At 41.3% G+C, this 18989-nt stretch overlaps 1 protein-coding gene across 1 annotated transcript; it reads right to left on the bottom strand.

The window, feature by feature from the left end:
• Positions 1 to 11207: 11207 nt before the first annotated feature.
• On the bottom strand, positions 11208 to 18454 carry LOC136482699 (uncharacterized). Its single transcript, XM_066479903.1, has 4 exons — positions 18262 to 18454; positions 17995 to 18129; positions 11664 to 14814; positions 11208 to 11561 (listed from the first exon to the last, which is right to left on the bottom strand). Exons 2-3 carry the CDS (start codon positions 18004 to 18006, stop codon positions 11665 to 11667), a joined length of 3162 nt encoding a protein of 1053 aa, XP_066336000.1. The 5' UTR covers positions 18007 to 18129; positions 18262 to 18454; the 3' UTR covers positions 11208 to 11561; position 11664.
• Positions 18455 to 18989: the final 535 nt, after the last annotated feature.

Here is an 18989-nt window from a genome sequence, read left to right as displayed (position 1 = left end):
CCCCAGCCATGGCGCCACCGCACCTAGCACTGTTCCGGCCATCGACATCTGTCTCTCCCCACCTTTTTAATCTAGGCCATTCAGATTTAATCCAACGGCCCGAGTTAGCCTGTACCCATCTGGCTGGAATTTATGCAAAAGAGACCCTCTAGTTTAGCCAAATAGAACCCGCCGTCCCTGTACTTTTGCTAAAGAGAACCTTGGTTTCTAGAATATTCCGCCCGCAGTCCCTAGCCCGAATTCAAAATTTGATTTTATTTATTTTAAATCAAAATTGAGTTCTGTTTATTTACAAAATTGCCATTACCTTCGGTAGGCCATAAAATCTCTGTTTTAACTCCGATTTGACCTGTTCAAGTTGTGTTAGATTCGTAATGACATAATCTATGCATTAGTATCAATGTTTTCCATGTCAAGAGCTCTAGAATTTTGTGGTTTAACACCTAACTTGAATAATGATTATGCAATTGGATTTTTCTAATTAAAAGTAACTTAGGCTTTTCACCTTGGTCAATTATATGATTAGTTTTACCTTGTTTTTCTAAATCAAGTATAATTTGATTTAACTCAATTAAGGTATTTCTCTAAAGTATCTTATACATGTTTTATATAGCTAAAATAAATAAAGCTTATAGTTTCTTTTCGAAACAAATCTATCTATAGATGTATCTTTCTAACTGTAGCTCCGATTAGCGTGCTTTTCACGTCTGTGTGTTCGTAGCAACGTGTAGAACATCTTTAAAAACCTTTCTACTTGCTGTTTCATATGTTTGGTGTATTATTCTAATTTATTTCTATTGTTTGCTTCATGTATGATTGCATGGATGCTTGTGTGGTGCTTTATGATCTTGTCCAATCGGTGAGCTTTATGTGTTGATCAAGAAGGAGTTTCTTTGAAGTTTTCGACTTGAAGAAGGATCAGCGTTTTAAGGCAAGTATAGTATGGGATCTTCCTTACTGTCCTATACACCTTTAATCATTTAATTCATGTTGCATGTGTCTACCTTGACTACCACTAATGATATCCTAGTCTTTTGTATTTGTACCTTGATACCCTTGGGTTATTGCATTGGGTAGCTTTGCTAGTGCTCAACTAAAGCCATGCTCTTGTAACTTGATTAATGGTATATGCAATAAACGTTTAAAAGATGATTTTTAGCAACATAGAACAAGGGGGATAGAGCATTGGGCTGTTTTTATGGTGTTCTAGATTCCTCTCCCTAAGGACTTATCTATAAGTGATCATCCGGGACTTATAGTACAGCTGTGAGGGCTACATGGCTTTAGCTCAGTATGAGAACCTTTTCTAGCTTGTTGGTGGTTACCTTTATTGGCGTAAGAATGACTTGATGAATTAGGTATAGTGCGACTTCTGTCCCCTTGAGTATAGGTTGCGTGTCATTATGCCATCAGGAAGGGGGGCTCTAAATTTGTTTGCCGAGTGAATCTAATGGCCCTAACTTGTTAGACGAACCTTTGAAAGGCTTCATAGTGAACCCTGCCGACCTTCCTTGGTAGTGGGTTAAGAGGCTCGCGACCTCGGGCGAAAGGGTAAATCACGACTCATAGTGAAAGTGTACAACCTCTGAAGAGTGTAAAACTGGTATATCAGCCATGCTCATGGTCACGAGTGGCATTGGAACATTTACGGAATAGATGATGAACACTAATGACAAAGATGCTCACTAATGATTACTATTTATGCTATTCATTATTCATATTTACTTGATCATGTGTTTATGTGGGCTTGTGGATAAACTTGTTGCCACCCTATTGCTAAAATCATGACTCATTAAAAGCTAATCGTAGTTAACCAGTGTCAGCCTTTTGAGCCTCATGAACCCCATGTTATATTTGTTGAGTACGACATGTACTTACGCTTGCTTTATTTTTTTAATTATTTGGATAAAAATCCCGAATGGGTACCATATGGCTAGAGTTTAAAGGAATTAGGCTTATGATCAACCAGTGAGTTGTTCCTATGAAATTGGTGTCTTCACCCAAAGATCGGGTTGTCTTTCCGCTGTTTGCTATCTAAGGTTATATTCTTTATACTAAGTATGTTATATATTGAGCATTGTCTATTGATATTACCCTTATTTGTAGCTATATGTGAGATTTGACTTCCTAGGCTCACATATGGTGCGTATCTGGTTTTGTTCTTAAAATCGGGTGCTACAGAGTGGTATTAGAGCAATGCTGACTGTAGGACGCAAGCCCAGTTAGAACTAGATGTTTTAGCATGCTTTCATCTCTGGTTAGTTCTTGCTTTCTCTCCAACCTTGTTATTTGCTAAAAGTTATGCTCACTTTGGCCTCTGTTTTGTTATGAAAACCTTGTCTCCATTCTGAATCCTCTCTCTTCTTCTAGATAGATGGGTCATAATGAGGAGACCATCAACATCAAAGGTCAGGAGGACCAGGCTACGTTGTCCTTGATTGCGTTTGATAAGGATAAGCTTTTAGTTATGCAAAAAAAGTACTAGAAGGAATGACTCAACATGGAAGTTCTCAATAGTGCTTGCCACAGGGTCAAACCAACATACCAAAGAGACCAATGAAGAGACAAGTGGTAGAAGCTTGGAAGAAAATGAAGTCCATTGAAGATGTTGGTAGTAAGATGCTTGGTTGTCAGGACCAATGTCAATGCTGCAAGCATTATGGTTTTCCCTGTCTTCAAAACAAGTCTAATAAGAAGGAAGTCAAGGTGAACCCGAGTTGTGAGGACAATGTGGATAAGAAGAGGAAGGCAAACTCACTAGAGCTAGTATTGAGAAGTGATCAACATTTGAGTTCTACTACATTGTCACATCTAGCTCTAATCCCAGGTCAAATAAATTCAGACTTTAAAGAGTTAGAGGCTTCTCAAGCTAAGACTGCTTCACATGAGGTATGCATAGATGGGTGGACAATCGCCTATAAGGAGTTTCAACCCCAAAAGATCAAGCAAGCTAGAAAGCGGTCTAGTCAAACAAAGATGAACCTTCAGAGTCAGCAAGCTGACAACATACTAAGCAACAATTCTATGGAGTATGACATCACAAAATGATCCAGCTAAGATCATGTGTTATCGTTGCCAATAAGAAGGACATTATGCTAAATTTTGCCTATGAAAGAATCAACAATTACACCATGGAAGTGGCCAGAGTTAGATCACCACAGGGTTGCCACCAGTAAGTGTTAGTGATGCCCAACCTGAAAGAAGCATTTGATGAGGATGATGAATGAAGGAGTCATGACGGACTATCCAAGATCAACAAAGTGGAGGACGTGTCACCCTCACTATCATGCAAGGGATGCTACCCAAGATGTTCATGCAACCACACCATGTTTAAGGAATAGGAGTTTGTGCCCTTTATGTAATAAAAATGATAGTATCGTAAGTTGAGTCAATGATTGAGTTGTGCACCTTTATTGCTTTGTTGAATTGTCATTATGTTTATGCTTGTTTTGAATCTTTATAATGATTGCAATGATCTTGTTGGGTGTTCCCATAATTTCATTTAGTTTATAGGCCTAAGGTATAAGAATTAATGAAATAAATAGTTGGGTTATGGTTTTCTTCTGTTTTTCCTATCCTGCCTTTCGGAGCAGCCTAACCTCTTTGGCTTATATCTCTGATTTTGGAAGATCAGAAATCATGGGAAAATTCTAGACAACAGTAGACTTCGATATCTTTCTGTGACCATAAGAATCACCCTGATAGCTATTTTGGTTATGGATTTATGAAAATCACAAGATGATGCATCTGTGTTGTCTGAAATCTGGAGCAGTTTCTGTTGTGCACTACTTTCGACTACCTAAACTGTGAAATTTGGAAAAGTGTTCTATAAGGAAGTTGTGGAGGATTTGATAAGCTTTCCAACGGTATAAGCTAGAACCTCATTGGATTAATGGAATGAGAGTTACAGCTATTTTACTGCACTGTTGTTTTTTTGCTCGCAAGGAATTTCAGATTTCTTGTTCTTGCCCATACACGAGAGTATCATTGGGATGTCAGAACGTCTTGATACAAGTTAGCCCATCTGAAAGAAGGTGCAAGCTACCTTTTTTATGTCCCCTAGTTGATCTTTCTTAAGGGGGGTAGCCAAGTGAAGGATTTGCAAGATGAAGTTTCTTACATGCTAGTCATTCATTTGGAAGCATTGATTATCTCTATGATGGTTGCTACCAGGAGAAGTGCTTCACATGATGACCGAAGGAATCCTGCCAATTCTAATCCACTACCACCTAATCCCCCATCTATAGAGCAAGTTTTGATGATGCAGGCTCAGTTATTATAGATTATTGCTCAAAGTGTGTTGAACAACCCACATCAAGCGCCACCTATTGACAAGCATGTTGAATTTAAGAAGGGTCCGAATGCTCATGGTGCCATATGAAGTTCAGTTATGCTCTCTAGCTCTCATTTGGAAGAATCGGTTAATCTGATAAGAAATGTGGTACCCAGATGATGTATATCACTTAAGGGTTTCATAAGCCAGAGTAAGTATCCTTTGCTCTGTTGATAAGTTATTGGATCATCTACGAGGAATGGATGCATTCGTTAATATGGCTCTACAATTCGAGCTATCCTCAGCTAGGAGTCCAATCTTTAACATACCTAGGACAAGTAAGCATTGATGACATAGGAATGAGATATCTAATAACCACAGATGGTTCTATGGAGTCTCAGGAAATCCCAATGATATACTAAGAATGACAAGAAGGTTTGGATTGAAGAAAGTTAATGATGTGATAGGAACCCACTCAAAGATGTGAGAGAAACTCAGAGTCTTTAATAATGAGGTTTGGTTAGAGGTTCAAGGGAGGTTTATTCAAGATCATCAAGATATTGGTAGAGCTACTGAAGAAGCTTTTAAGTTTGCTCGGATCAAGAGACATCAGCTATGTATTTGAAGGAGTCCAAAAAGAGGTTGAAGTAAAATAAGCCCTTGTTTACCATTCTATCTAGAAAACATATCCAGTATGGTGAGATCTAGACAAGACTTCGTTTACCATTTATGAAAGTCTGGTTGGCTCGGCTGTACAGGTTTGGACATTATGGGAATGGAACGCATCATGAAAAGAGAGGCAACAACTGAAGCTAAGAAACATGGTTTGTCCCTGTTTCAATGGTCTGATGCAGACAGGGGAGTGGCTTGACGATGAGATTACAAGGACACCCATAGTGTCCACACGTACCAACATCATGGTTCAGATCACTTGAGTCAGCCATCCGAGCCGACGCTTGTTGGGTGGCCAAGGATCAGCGCAAGGCACGGGAGACACGGTGTCGACTTGGACGGACCTCATCAGTGTTGTCCTATGAAGGTGGAGGGCCCGAATGCCATGATTCAGAACCTCATAGCGGTCTGCACTATGGGACAAACCGAGCTGGAGCTGCTTTCCGTGTAACGATGTGTGACACCTGCTTTCCGGAGTCCATGCTCCCTTTCGTATGCATATTTGTGTCTATCATCAAACCAGCTGTTGAATGGATGATGAGTTGGTAGCTGACATGTTTGTTAGCCACGCCACAACTTATTGTGCTACAATCTATTGGACACTAGATGCATGTTCACAGTAGCTGAACCCAAACTATTACTCTGGATGTGGACCAAAACCTTGGCAGAAACTGATAAAGCCGCTATACAACTATGACATACAAATGGAAAGCTTGTGCATATACAGGTCTGAATGAAGCGGACAAGCTGGTCTTTTTTTCTTTTAAAAATGTAATAAAGTCAAGTCATCAGAGAACAAAGACAATTGGAGTAAGCTAAGACAAAATATTAGTAAGTGATAAGTGTATCTTTGCTGCCACTAGATCTCATTATGACTCGGCTTAGGGTCAGTACTCTGCATCAAGTGTGTGGCTGCCTGTGCTTGTTTCTTACTTCCTTTTGGTTGTTGGTAGCGAATCCGTGGTGTTTAGCTAAAATGTAAAAATCTTCTGTATCGACCAGGCTTCTTCTAGATTAGGCAGCATACCACATCCGGCCCAGTTTAGAATTTGGTCTATGGTGGATTGGTGGCCCATGTGCTTGTTAATTAGATATTGTGGGGGTTTAGTCTCCACCTTTGTTTAAGGTGGCTTAGACCAACATATAAAGTTTCTAGAGTCCATACCACTATCTTCGGGTTAATCTTTTACGCGAAGCGAGAACGAAAGCGTAAGTAAGATAGTGGTAGGTGTGGTTCACTCAGAGTGTAGAGTGGACCTTAGGCGTTTGGACTCTGGGGCACCAGAAAGTGTGGTTGAGTTCAGACTTAGCTCAACCAATAACATCTAATTTGCTGCATATCCATAAGCCTGTAATTTTTTTGAACATGTAAGTAAAAGTTTAAATCCTGCTCAACTGAGAATATACTAGCTGTTGGATACACATGACCATGTATATATCTTGACATGCTCAAACGTTGATCCAAGTCCATAGTTATATATTGATGTTGTATTTATCTCTTCGACTTTGACAGGTTTTCTGCAATAAAATATTATTTATTAGTTGGTCAGAAGGAATCCATTTTCAGATGGGTTAAGTTACAAAAAAACTCCCCTACAGTACGTATGCACGTACCAACTATGCTGCAGAGACCTGTCACTTGAAAATAAACTATTCAAATATAAGAATAATAACACAAAAGCCATCAATATGGTTACGATGAGGAACACCAAAATCCAGTACACAGAGAGCGTGTTTGGTTGAGCGCCTGCCAAGTAATTCTTGTGTCAACAAATCTTAGCTTCAGATGTGTAAAACCGGATGCCTAGGGATGTTGTCTGCACTCGGCAGCTCGGCCCAAGAGCTAAGCAAACAGGAAATTAATCTAAACTCTCTGTTGTTAACACACGTACAAAATGACTCTGCTTCCTATACTGATAAGTTATGATTGTATTCATGTCCTCGTACATATTCACTATATAAAGTAGGCGAGGAAGATGGCCAGACAACAATAAATAAAATTTATACATTGGACATACGCAGACCTAAAATACGAAGTGTTTATTTATTTTTTTGTAAACGGAGCTTTCTTCCTGTATCTGCATCACCTGCACGTGTTGTAAGTAGTTGGTTTAGATAGTACGAGTCCTTTATCTTCTCACTATATATAGGCCAGCCCTTTGCATATATTGGAGTCACATCCCCTGCCCTATGCATCGATCATACACCCTTGTTTAGCATTCTATATAGAAAAACACATATCCAGTATGGCGAGATCTAGACAAGACAAATATTATATATTTTATAAAAGTCTAGTAGGCTCGGCTATACAAGTTTGGTCATTATGGAAATGGGACGCATCACGGAAACAGGCGACAAATGAAGCTAGGAAAGATGTTTTTCCCCTGTTTCAACGGTCTGTTGCAGGAAGCGCCTTCGGCTAGACGATGAGATTACACGGACACCCATAGTATCTGCACGTACTAACATCCTGGAGAATTCATTGTTCAGATGACTTGAGTCACCCATCAGAGCATAGACTTGTTGGGTAGCCAAGGTTCTGGCCAAGGCACAGGAGACAAGGTGTCAACTTGGATGGAATTCATCAGTGCTGAGCTAAGAAGGTGGAGGGCCCAAATGCCAAGATCTGGAACCTCATAGTGCTCTGCACTGCTGGAGACACCGAACTGGAGCTGCTTTCCATTAACCATGTGTGACACTTTCTGGAGCCCATGCTCCAGCCACAACACGGTATGCAGGACGGAGCAAGGGGATGCACGTCAGCACAAGTGCAAAGAAAGCTGAGAAAAGTAAATAATTCCATTCTTGTATAGACAAAATTAAATAGTTGCTTCTAACAAAGAACATCGTGTGATCAATACCGGCCTATAGGAAGAGGTTCAAATGCTGAAGGCACTAGCACAGAAAACATCTTTACTGTCGGCTTATCTATAAAAGACTAAATTTGAGGGGTGTCATGTCGCGAATCACTGTTCATCCGGCGCGCACAGACACAGACTATAAATTCGAGGGGTGTCGCATCGTGAATCACTGTTCATCCGGCGTCTACACGGTACCAGTTCCCTGCAGATAAACAGTACTAATCACGATGACCAGTGCCCGACGGAACAGTACCAACCCTTTTTTGGCATTCACTGTTTTCCGCGCTCCTTTTTTTTTAGCGTTCACTGTTTCCCGCGTGAAGCGCGGGGTTACCTGCTAGTCTTTTATTTGTATTGGTGCTATTATGAACCAACACTGTGAATGCGTGTGGAAATCTGTGTATTCAACTAGCGTCAATTAACAACTATCAGGCATGACAAGAGAGAGAGGGATGGAACCCACAGCGATGGGACAAGGCAGGAAAACCACGCTGGGCATGTGAACCTGCGCTTGCACGTCGCTAATAGCCAGCAACGTGCGCTAGTGGATTAAGAGACTCACCATGTCTCCTCGTCAAGAGCAAGACCAAGGATGCTCTGGTGGCCAGATCCATCATTATCGGAGTTATCGTCCAGCTCCCTCGCATTCCTAGAAAATGCACGCTAAGGAAGAAGTGGCCAAGTGGAGTCCATTAGCTCCATGCAAGAAGGTTTCAACCGTACATCGTCACACAATATACACCAATCATCGTCACACAATCTACCACTAAAAACAAAACAGCTTGCCCTCTCAATTATGCAGGTATAACAGTTATGTGTATAATTATATCAGTAATTAACTTATAGCATGTCAGGATGCACATGGGCACAAGTGAGCTTGCAACAGAATGTATGTAAAGTTGAAAAAATAACTAATTCCATACTTGTATAAAGAAAATTAAATAGTTACTACTAATACATAATTTTGTGAGCAATACCTTATTCATCGGCTATAAAGTTCACAATATATGGTTTCAACACAAGACGTGCCGATGAATAAGAGAATTGGCTATGATAATGCCAATTATTTAGCCAATTACTCTCAAAATTTAGCACCGTATGCTAATGCTCCTATTCATAATTCAGCTTCTTAGGTTACTTCTAGCTTGAGCCGAATTAATAAAAATTCAGCGAGGTATGGTAATGGTAATTGTAACACCCTCAAATTTGCTCCTTTTAAAATATAGCTAAAATGATTTAATTCTGCATTTTTTTATTTTTGTGCTCATAAAATATAGAAAAATAAATAATTTTTCGTTAAATTAAAATTTATTATAGGGTGTAGCAACATTGTTGAGCATACATGCCTTTGTGTTGATTTATTGAGATGTGTGGCTTTGTACAAAATTCAAAAAAATGATTCAAATTGCGTTAGGTTCGTATTTACATTGTCTACGTGTTCATACTACTGTTAAGTATGTTTTCAACTTTTAAAATTCGTGATTAGATTTAATCTATTATTTTACTAAAGGAAATCCTTTTTAAATCGTAACTTATTCATTTTAGCTCCGATTCGATCCATTCAAGATGTGTTGGATTCGTGACGACGTAATCTACACATTAGTAAAAATATTTATCATATCACTAGCTCTGGAATTATGGTTTAAACTCTAACTTGAATAATAATTATGTAACTGGATTTTATAAATAAAATATAATTTGTTTTACTTTAGTTTTCTAATTTAAATCTAAATTTGACTTAATTCTATTTATATTATTTCAACGAGCTCCCAACCCCTCGCAATGATGATATGTATGGACTTAAACCAGCTCAATCCCGCATCATTTCAACACATGCACTACGGACATGGGAACAGCACGCAGGCAGGTTGCATTCTCAGGTTGCAAGAGAAGTGAGGTTCTCCGCTCATTATATATCCTCACATGCAGCTCTGAGCTAACTAGTCTTCTCTCCCTTGTCTCTAATAATAGTTTTAAACACTGCGTAGCTGGTATTGTACCATCACATATATATCCTCCAATACATACATCCGTCACATCATTAAATGGTACAGGTATTAGTGTTCAAAAAGATGTGAATGAGTGGCATCCGAGAAAACTAGTTGAGAAGGATGGTAATATGATCGGGTGTGACATGGTGTGGGCATATGATGAGGCGTTCACCAATTCTGTAGTGCTCATCATGGACTGAAAGACATTCCTCTGTTTTATATGTAATTGAACGATACAAGCTTCCAACCCCTACCGTCCTCTGCTTCAAACTCTGCCAATTACCTTGTGCTACAACATGTATCCAATGCTCTATAAAAAGCTGATGCACCGTCATATGTATGTCAATTTGAGCGCTCAGCATGTGTGACTGTGATAATCTTATTCTGATAAATTAAAGTATTATTGGACGATGTTATCATGAAAACAGAACGAAGACATAAGTAAGAATAATAGATGCACAGAAAGCACAAGTTCGAAAACTATATATTTCATTATTTCTTTCATGAATATACAAAATACGTCATTATAGAAAATTGTCTTCTTCCACCTTTGGTGTCATGCTTGAGGAGAGCTCCGACTTGTAGAAAATTCTGTAGTTCGATGATTTTCAGAGTATGTAGGGCGTGACCAGTTAATTACATCAGTAAGGCAAGCTTGCGTAAAAACTTTGATTTAGCTCCGTTGTGCTCGGGAGTGATGCGGCAGGAGGCATCCTAGCAAGGAAGGCATAGGCAGGCGTCGCCATGCTTGGGCCAATCAGCCTCCGGCGCGGGCAAGAACCAGCCCATCCGACCTCCAGCGCGCCGGCGGGGTGAGGCTTCAGTTTGTAGAGGCAGGTGATGCTTCAGCCGCTTCTGGAGTAGGATCTGTAGGGCCTGTCCATGTCCGGCCCATCTTTATAAATAGATTTTTAGAGATGGTTGCATATCCATATCTAGAAATCGATGATTTTTAGAGACACATGGATAGAGGCGGTTCCTCTAGCCGTCTCTACAGAGCAATTTTGGCAGCCTCTAGAAAACACTTCTGTAGTAGTGTAAACCCCATGTACAGTAAAACATGAGTCTCATCTCTTGTCCCCCATGTCACTGTTGTAATCCTCTTTTTAGCCATATTGGTCTTGAAAGCATAGAGGATAAGCCTATTTGTCCTCGTCCGACGGTCTGTATCGCTATACAATCGATAAGTACCCTGTCTCTGTGTATACGTGCAGGACGGATTTAGTTGATTAGTTTTGTTGTGCCATGATCGGCACAATTTTAAAAGGTTTGAAAGTTCTAAAGTTCAGTAGGTTTTGAAAGGTTTCAATTATGGGCTCATTCGTATCGTATACATGTGACAATTAGTACGATGTGTACCCGCACGTACGAATTCGGCTACTACACACAAAAATCCAGCCTCATTTATATGTTTAACTTACAATGAAGTGATCATTCAGTCCACACAAAGCTGACAATGACACGCCACGCTAGAAACACAAGAGAGAGTACACAGGACTTATATGAGGGAGGAAAAGTCAACCTGCAACTAATCAAATAACTTTTGGCTCACTCATGGCAGTGTGGAGCACCACCATGCAGATGCTGGTAATGTTGAAACAACAGAAGTGATGATCACGGATTTGAAAAACAAAAAGCAAAAGCAGAACAGCATGCAGCTGAAATCAAAGGAGACACACAAAACCGATACTGAGCTTTGGACCTGACAGTGTCTGGACAGAGTAGAAACTGGTCATGGTTCATCTCCAAGAGACTTGAGTAATGCTGCAATCCAAGGAACAGAACAATATTCTCTAAATTACAATGACAGAGATCATATATATCCTAGTTGGAATATATACATAGGGCTTGTAACCACAAACGTACCTCATATGAGAACGGAGCCCCTGAGCAAGGTGTTCTTGTAATATCTTGGGTGGCTTGGTTCATATAGGGATGGATGGTGATTTTCCTGCACCCCATCCCACTCCAGCCTGTCCCACCATTCCTTTTCACAGTCGCACTTCACCTTCTTGGTAATGTGGCCACCACCAACGGATGGTATGCGTGTGAGGTTCCAACAGCCCCTGATCACCATGCTCTCAAGGTTTGGTGCGTACATCCTTCCACGTCCGCAGAAGCCATGTAGCATAGGCAACTCGTGCAAGTGAATACGCTGAAGGTATTGAAATTTCACAGTAATCGCCTGATGTCGTCGATCTTGGTAGCTCTCGGCATCAGTGTCCAATGGGAAAACTGCCCTCAGATCTCCGCACCACACAATCTCTAGGGTCCTTAGGAAGTTTAGGCCAAGTCCTTGGATCAATGCCAAAGATAAGGGGAGAACATGTGTCAACCGGGGGCAGAAGTCCACATGCATGAATTCCAGATCCTCAAATGAAGCTCCATAGATCTCGTGTTTCCTCCAGCTCCATATGAACTGTGCCTTGGGAAGTTGGGACACCCATAGTGTCCTCAGTCTGTAAAATATCTTGGTCCAGTTTTCACCACCTATCATTGTACTTGGGAAGACACAGTCCATCTCAGGGCAACGCTCCACTCGGCACCACCAAAGCTTTTTCCATTCTGCTCCTAGAGAAGGTGCTGGGCCAGGCATATGAGTGATGTACAAGCTGTCATGCACATACATGATGCGAGTACTGTTGCATATAAAATCTGGTATAGTAATCTTAGCAGTTTGTTGACTAGTTAGTTGTGACTTGGTTCCCAGTGGCCAGTCTTGTATGTCCATGTAGCAGGTTGATGGTTCAAGATTAGGAGCATGTGGGCAAGGCCATGCCCACATGATGGATGTAAGAGACTTACGACCGTCTCCCTTCGCCTGTTGCTGGTGGTTCTTGGCAGCAATGACGATATCTTCATATATTGATGCATTATTACCTTCTGGACTCTCTTCTTGATTCTGATCTATTAGAACCTGCTCCACACGGCCGATGCTGCTCTTGAGCGCTTGATCACTGCTACCAGCAACTTCAACAGTTCGATGACAAGGAGAGGAAATCTCGACATGTACAACGTGCTCATCGAAATACACTTTCAAAGGTACAAGTGACCAGAGGAGCCTTGCATCATATACTGAAATATACCACTTATATTCAGAGGGTGCTCGACTACCAGATATCACTGACAATGCTGATGACTTTAATCCTGATGTTGCACTAGGTGTGTTACTCTCCTTGCTAGTTTGAATGCGCAGGGTGTCGAAATATGTTTTCCTTCTTCCTTCTGGTGGCCACAGGATCGCACAAAGCATGTTGCAGTCAAGTAGAATGACCTCATCAAGTTTCAATGCTATCATTGCACTGAGATCCAACCTTTTCACACCTGATCCTGAGATATCAAGGTTCACAAGCTCTTCGAATAATCCTCTCAAAAGTACATTCTTTAGCTTAGAACACCCAGTCAAGGAGATCTGCTCTAATTCAACACATCCCTCGTCAATTATGATGGTCTCCAGGCTGCAGCTCTGTTCCGTGGCAGATATGCATCTCTTTCCGCTAATTATTTTGTTTCCAGAAAGGTCAAGAACCTCCATCTTTTTCATCCCTGTGAACAAGTCATCTTCCCAGATATAAGTACCACATTGAATTGTAGACTTTGTTACTCGAAGATTACGGATATTAGGCAGCCGCCCCTGCAACTGGCGCATGTCCCAATCCTTGGCTCCAATCACATTTAACACCCTTAGCTGAGTCATGAAATCTAGCATCCGTGCAGATAAAATGCGATTACAGCATGTGTTGCGCACATCCAGCACCCACAATCTTTGGATCCACTGGTGGATGTCATCTTCCTTCTCCATGTCTCCATCTGTGCTGCTCTCCATGTCCCGACAGTGGTCGAGCCATAGAAATTTAAGGCTTTGGCAGCACAAGAATGGAGGCAATGAGAAGGTGAATGTACAGTATGATAGTTTGAGGACAGCAAGTTTGTCATAATGATCAAAGTTGCATCTGATAGGAGTGGCCCTATCAAGGATCTGAACGACGCGGTATGTTGGAGAAGTCCAGCATGGCATGATCTCAGCAAACTTAACAAGGTGAGTGGGCAAATTTTTGTGGTCATGGTGGTAGTAGTCCACATCCATTTGCATCTCACGCTGCAGAGCTTCAGCAGCTGACCACAATCCATCGTGGTCAACATGTCTTTGTCTCTGTTGTGGACGTATGATGCCATCACATATCCAGTAATTGCAGCCATGAGTTGCCAGATCATAGTCCATCATGAAGTGACGGCCCATGCCACATAGATTCAATGTATACAAGAAGCACTCAGCAACCTGTTCTGGCTGAACGTTGATGCCAGAACTATCATCCTTGCCAGCAACAAGTTCTGCAGCCTCTTGCAGCACAAGATAAGACCAGAACACATGTGGATCTTGATCCTGTTGGCTTGAGGCTGCTGATAGGAAAACACCTGTGGTTCCTATGCTCTGCGCTGCCCTGCTGACTTTTGTCATGGGCATTAGCCGGAAACTTCCCTGAAATGTCCACAGGACCTTGTTGCTTGAGTATAGATGGAAGCCCAAGTCTTGCAGAGGGAAGCCAAGATTGGCTAGATCAATGTCCTCATTGCTTCCATTGTAAAAAATCACCAGGAACCTACGGTTCTGTATCCTTTGGTAGATCTCTCTGACAACTTGTGGTATGACATCACGGGAGCTCTGGTCTTGACCACGGTAGTCGTCCTCCTCATCACGCCTGTCTATTATATCGTTAACCTCAGCAGGAAGCTCCAGCTGCTCTGCTATCACTCTCTGCATAGCTCTCCTGTTCACCCACTTGGAGCAGTCGATGTTGATGACCTGATCAAACTGCAGGCCTGCTGGGGCTTCTGAAGCTATGGCAAGGCGTTGGGAAACAGCTCTAAGGACAGCAGATGCACCCAGCCCGTCCCAGCCATCGAAGTAGATCACGTTGTCTCTGGTGTTGATGGTTCTCTCAGTATTAGTGTCGCCAGCATTGAGCTCAATGAGAATTCGTTCTGCAGCTGCTTCAATGGTGTCTGCCTCGATGACCTGCAAGCATGGACACATCATGTTAGTCTCTATCTCTCTTCAGTGTGCAGTGCAATGATCATCACTTTGACAAAGATTATTATGACGTTTTACTTAGCAGTATAGTCAGCATTGGATAATTACATTGAGTTACGAACCCCATATACTTACTAATATCATTATCATACATATTGTATTCTTGTAGTATAGACAGAGACACGCAAATGAACAAACGATAAGTTAATGGTGAAATGATGGGCACTGGTAAATTGACAGCGGGTCGCCATATGGATGACGATAATATGAGAAATATTTATTTATATACTTTGCAAGATAGAAAAAAGGCAAAATATCTTGCAATTAGATCAATTAGCCCAAATATCTTGCAAATTAATGTGTTATCTTAAAATTGAACTCATTGCATTTGAAAGTATTGTCGCACAGGTAGAGGTGACATGATGTCACATATTTACAGGTGTTGTCACTACTACACAAAACTTTCTGGAGGCGGTCGTTTTTTATTTACGGAGGCTGGCAAAGCAACCGCCTCCGTCTAAATATCTCCGTTAATGGAGACCTATGGAGGCGGTTGTTTTACCGGCCTCCGTAAATCAAACAGGAAAAAAAAGAAAACCCCGTGGACAGGCCCGCCGAGCCCATCCACGGCCCGCCGCCGCCACAGCCGCTCGGCGGTGCCTGGACCGCACGCACCGCCGGGATCCGGCCGCCAGCTGCCTGATCTGGCCGCATGCGCCCTCTCCTGCCGCATCTGGAGGTGGTGGAGGGGGAGCGGGCCACCACCACCGTGACGAGGAGGAGTGTGTGCCGGCCGGAGGGTTAGAGGAGGAGCGTGCGCTGGCCAAGAGGAGCAAATGCCACCGGAGGAGGAGCGCGCGCTGGATCCGGCCTCCCCGGCCACGCCGTCACCAGATCCGGCCTTCCACGTGCCACCGGGGCCGGATCCGCGCCGTGGTGGAGCCGTGCCATGGGAGAGGGAGGGAGGGAGAGGGAGCCTACCATGGTGGAGAGGAAGAGAGAGCATGGGGGAGAGGCAACAATATTGAAGAAGAAACGGGAGAGGAGGAAGAGAGAGTGTGGGGGCGCTGCTGGGAGAGGTGGGAGGGGCGCGGCTGGGAGATCGAGTGAGCTAGGGTCAACCCTAACTCTCACTTATATATGAGCCCAATAGAATAGGCTTTGCCAGGGCTCAGAGCTGGGCCACTATTTTTGGAGGCAGGCCTGATAGTGTACCCGCCTCCGGAAATGGATTTACGGAGACGGGCGACTTAAGACGACCGCCTCCGAAAATAGATCATTTTTGGAGGCTGTTGTCATAAAACGATCGTCTTTGTAAATCCATTTTCGGAGGTAGTTATTTTCTGACCGCCTCTATAAATAAAAGAACCGCCTCCGTTAATCGATTTTGCAAGATAGTCATTTTCTGGTGCCTTAGTAAATAAATGGACTGCCTCGGTTAACCGCCCGACATTTTATGAAGTGGTAGAATTTTGTGACCGCCTCGGTTAATAAAAGGGCACCACCTCGCAAAATCATTTGTGTAGTAGTGTGTGTTTACGTGATTAAAATGTAACAATTTTCTCTGGAATATGACATCTCAGTGTTTGATTCATATGAAGAGATGCAACATATATAGATGATTAAGATATGACTTTCATATCCTAACATGACTATTTGTTACATCATTTTTTACATGACATGTAGAGGTGTATATGGTAACTAGCATGCATACATAATTAAGGTCTAACATTACAACCCCTTTTTTGGAACATGACACACACTAATGTAGAAACCATTTTAAAAATGTTTCCCATTTAGTACAGAGACGACTCTATCAAGAACCACCATTAAAAATAAATTATGAGCCAGCCCACGTCTACAAATTGATTGGAATACCCTAGAGGCGACTAGAAAGCCGAGCCATCTCTCAAAATGTCATTTATATAGGTGGCTAGTCTTTCAAGGTCTATCTAGAAATGGAGGTATTTTTAGAAGCACTACAAATTCCATTTCTAGAGATAATTGGCAATTTGGTCCGTCTCTAAAATTAAGTGAACCATAGTAAAATTACTAACTTATGTAAATCAAGCCGGACGATGACAAACTTTAGAGCAAAGTTGTAGTACTCGAAGAGAGCCACAACTTTATGGTTGACAACTTTTCATTTGAAAATATTTAAAACCCAGAAATTTTGTTGAAAACTTTCATAATTCGAAGTGTTCAATATTTTTAAATATGGAAAAACACAAATTTTAGCCCCCGAACCATTGTTGATGTCCAAATTTAGCCCTCGAACTCCAAAAACAGAAGTGCACTAAACCTATTATGGTCTGATCCAATTTCATATTTTTCTATTTGAAAACAAATTATTCATGAATTTTAGCGATTTAAATATTTATATTTTAGAAAATACATAAATATTTAAAAAACCATCTTTAAACCAGAAACAAATTTTCCATGGACTAAATGATTTAAAATGAATAAGTAGTCAACTACGAAGTTGTAGTACTCGAAGAGATCTGCAATGTTTTAGATCTTGATCTTAATATTTTTATTTTGTAAATGACCTCGGATAGAGTGATGGCATAAACCAATGTTGTACCACTCGAAGAGATCTCCAACTTCATAGTTGATAACTTTTTCATTCGAAATAATTTGATACCATGAATTGTATTTTATGTTTTTAGTTTTTGAAATGCATTACCACAGTTATAGTACTCGATGAGATCTAAAGCGTTTTAGTTCATACTTTATTCATTTGAATTCGATTAGGATCTCAGATAGTCGTTTGAAGTGAATACAAAAGATCGTATCATCAGCTTAGTCACAAATAATTTGTAAGTGGCCTGAGGTTGTAACTTTGATCATACACAGCCGCACCCATGTGAAAATCACGTGACTTGCAACTTGAGACCATGAGGGGTTGCTTGAGAATGCTACTCCCTCCATTTCTTTCTAGTAAGCATGTTATGATCTTTAATAGGCAAAGTGCATAAGTTTTACAAACAATAGGTTAATATATATGCATGCTTAGTGCTTCAAAGTTATATAGATAGATTTTCTCTTTCAACTATCTGTTAATGCGACACTGATGTGTGTACGTCAACATCTGAAGCTTATTTGGAGTCTATTAATATAATATATCTGCCTACTGCAAAGGAACAAATGAGGTTAGTGGTTTACCTCGGTACGCATGACGGATAGAATCTGTTTAGTGTAGCCACTATGGCTTACGTACAGAAATAGCCAGTTTCACCAGATCATTGCAATTTGTATTTTGGATCTAACCCATGGTGTGTTGAGTCTCTCAGCTAGCTCCTGGTGAGCACACAAGAATGTAGCTAAGAGAAATTAATAGGATGTTCATGCCGTGCATATATGCACAATAAATGCATGCATCATACAAAGAATAAAAGTCGACGAAAGGAGTTATTTTCCATATGTACGTACCTTAGTTGAGTTGAATTGGCGGCACTAGTAGGAGATAGCCAGGCAGATTGAAGAACCGAATGACTGATAAGAGAGAGAGAGAGAGTGAGAGAGAGAGAGAGAGAGGGAGAGAAAGAGACAGAGAGAGGGAGATGGATCGGACTAGTGTATAGATGGAAGCAAAGTGCCTCGTGTGTTCTGCTTTTGCACTGGACAAATGAGCAACTGTCCACCATACGCTTGTTTTGTGTCCAAGCATATATGGGTACGTTGGCACTATGTTGATGCTTTTGAGTAGCCAGCTAGCTGCTGCAGGATTTTCGAAAGCCAAAGGTTAGAGATGGCCCCTAAAAAAGGAAAAAGATAAAGAATGGAAGGTACGCCTCAACATAGATTAGGAACTATTCAGAAATGAGACTGTCTGTCCTTGCCATCCATCAGATCCAACGGTTCTTCAGTGACCTAGAGAGAGAAATAGAGAATCCGAGGAAGAATTAATTGGATCTGAGCCTCCATTGTAGCTGTGTCCAATTCCTAACGATATCGGCAGAAAAGCAGTTGTTTGTCGATGTAATATTTCGTCCATCACATATTCACACCATACTTTTAATTTGGGATTCAAACTGTTCAAACATTTACGGGGCCAATCGTTTTACAGGGCTAAAATATTCGATCAATATAAGATTCGTTTAAGTTGGTACAAAAAGGATAGTATGATTCATTCACTACACGTCCCTATCGAACCAGTG

This window comes from Miscanthus floridulus, chromosome 9, assembly GCF_019320115.1.
Source record: "Miscanthus floridulus cultivar M001 chromosome 9, ASM1932011v1, whole genome shotgun sequence".
Lineage (NCBI taxonomy): Eukaryota > Viridiplantae > Streptophyta > Magnoliopsida > Poales > Poaceae > Miscanthus > Miscanthus floridulus.
Note: the sequence above shows the minus strand (reverse complement) of the source record. Positions and strands in the feature narration are given on the sequence as shown.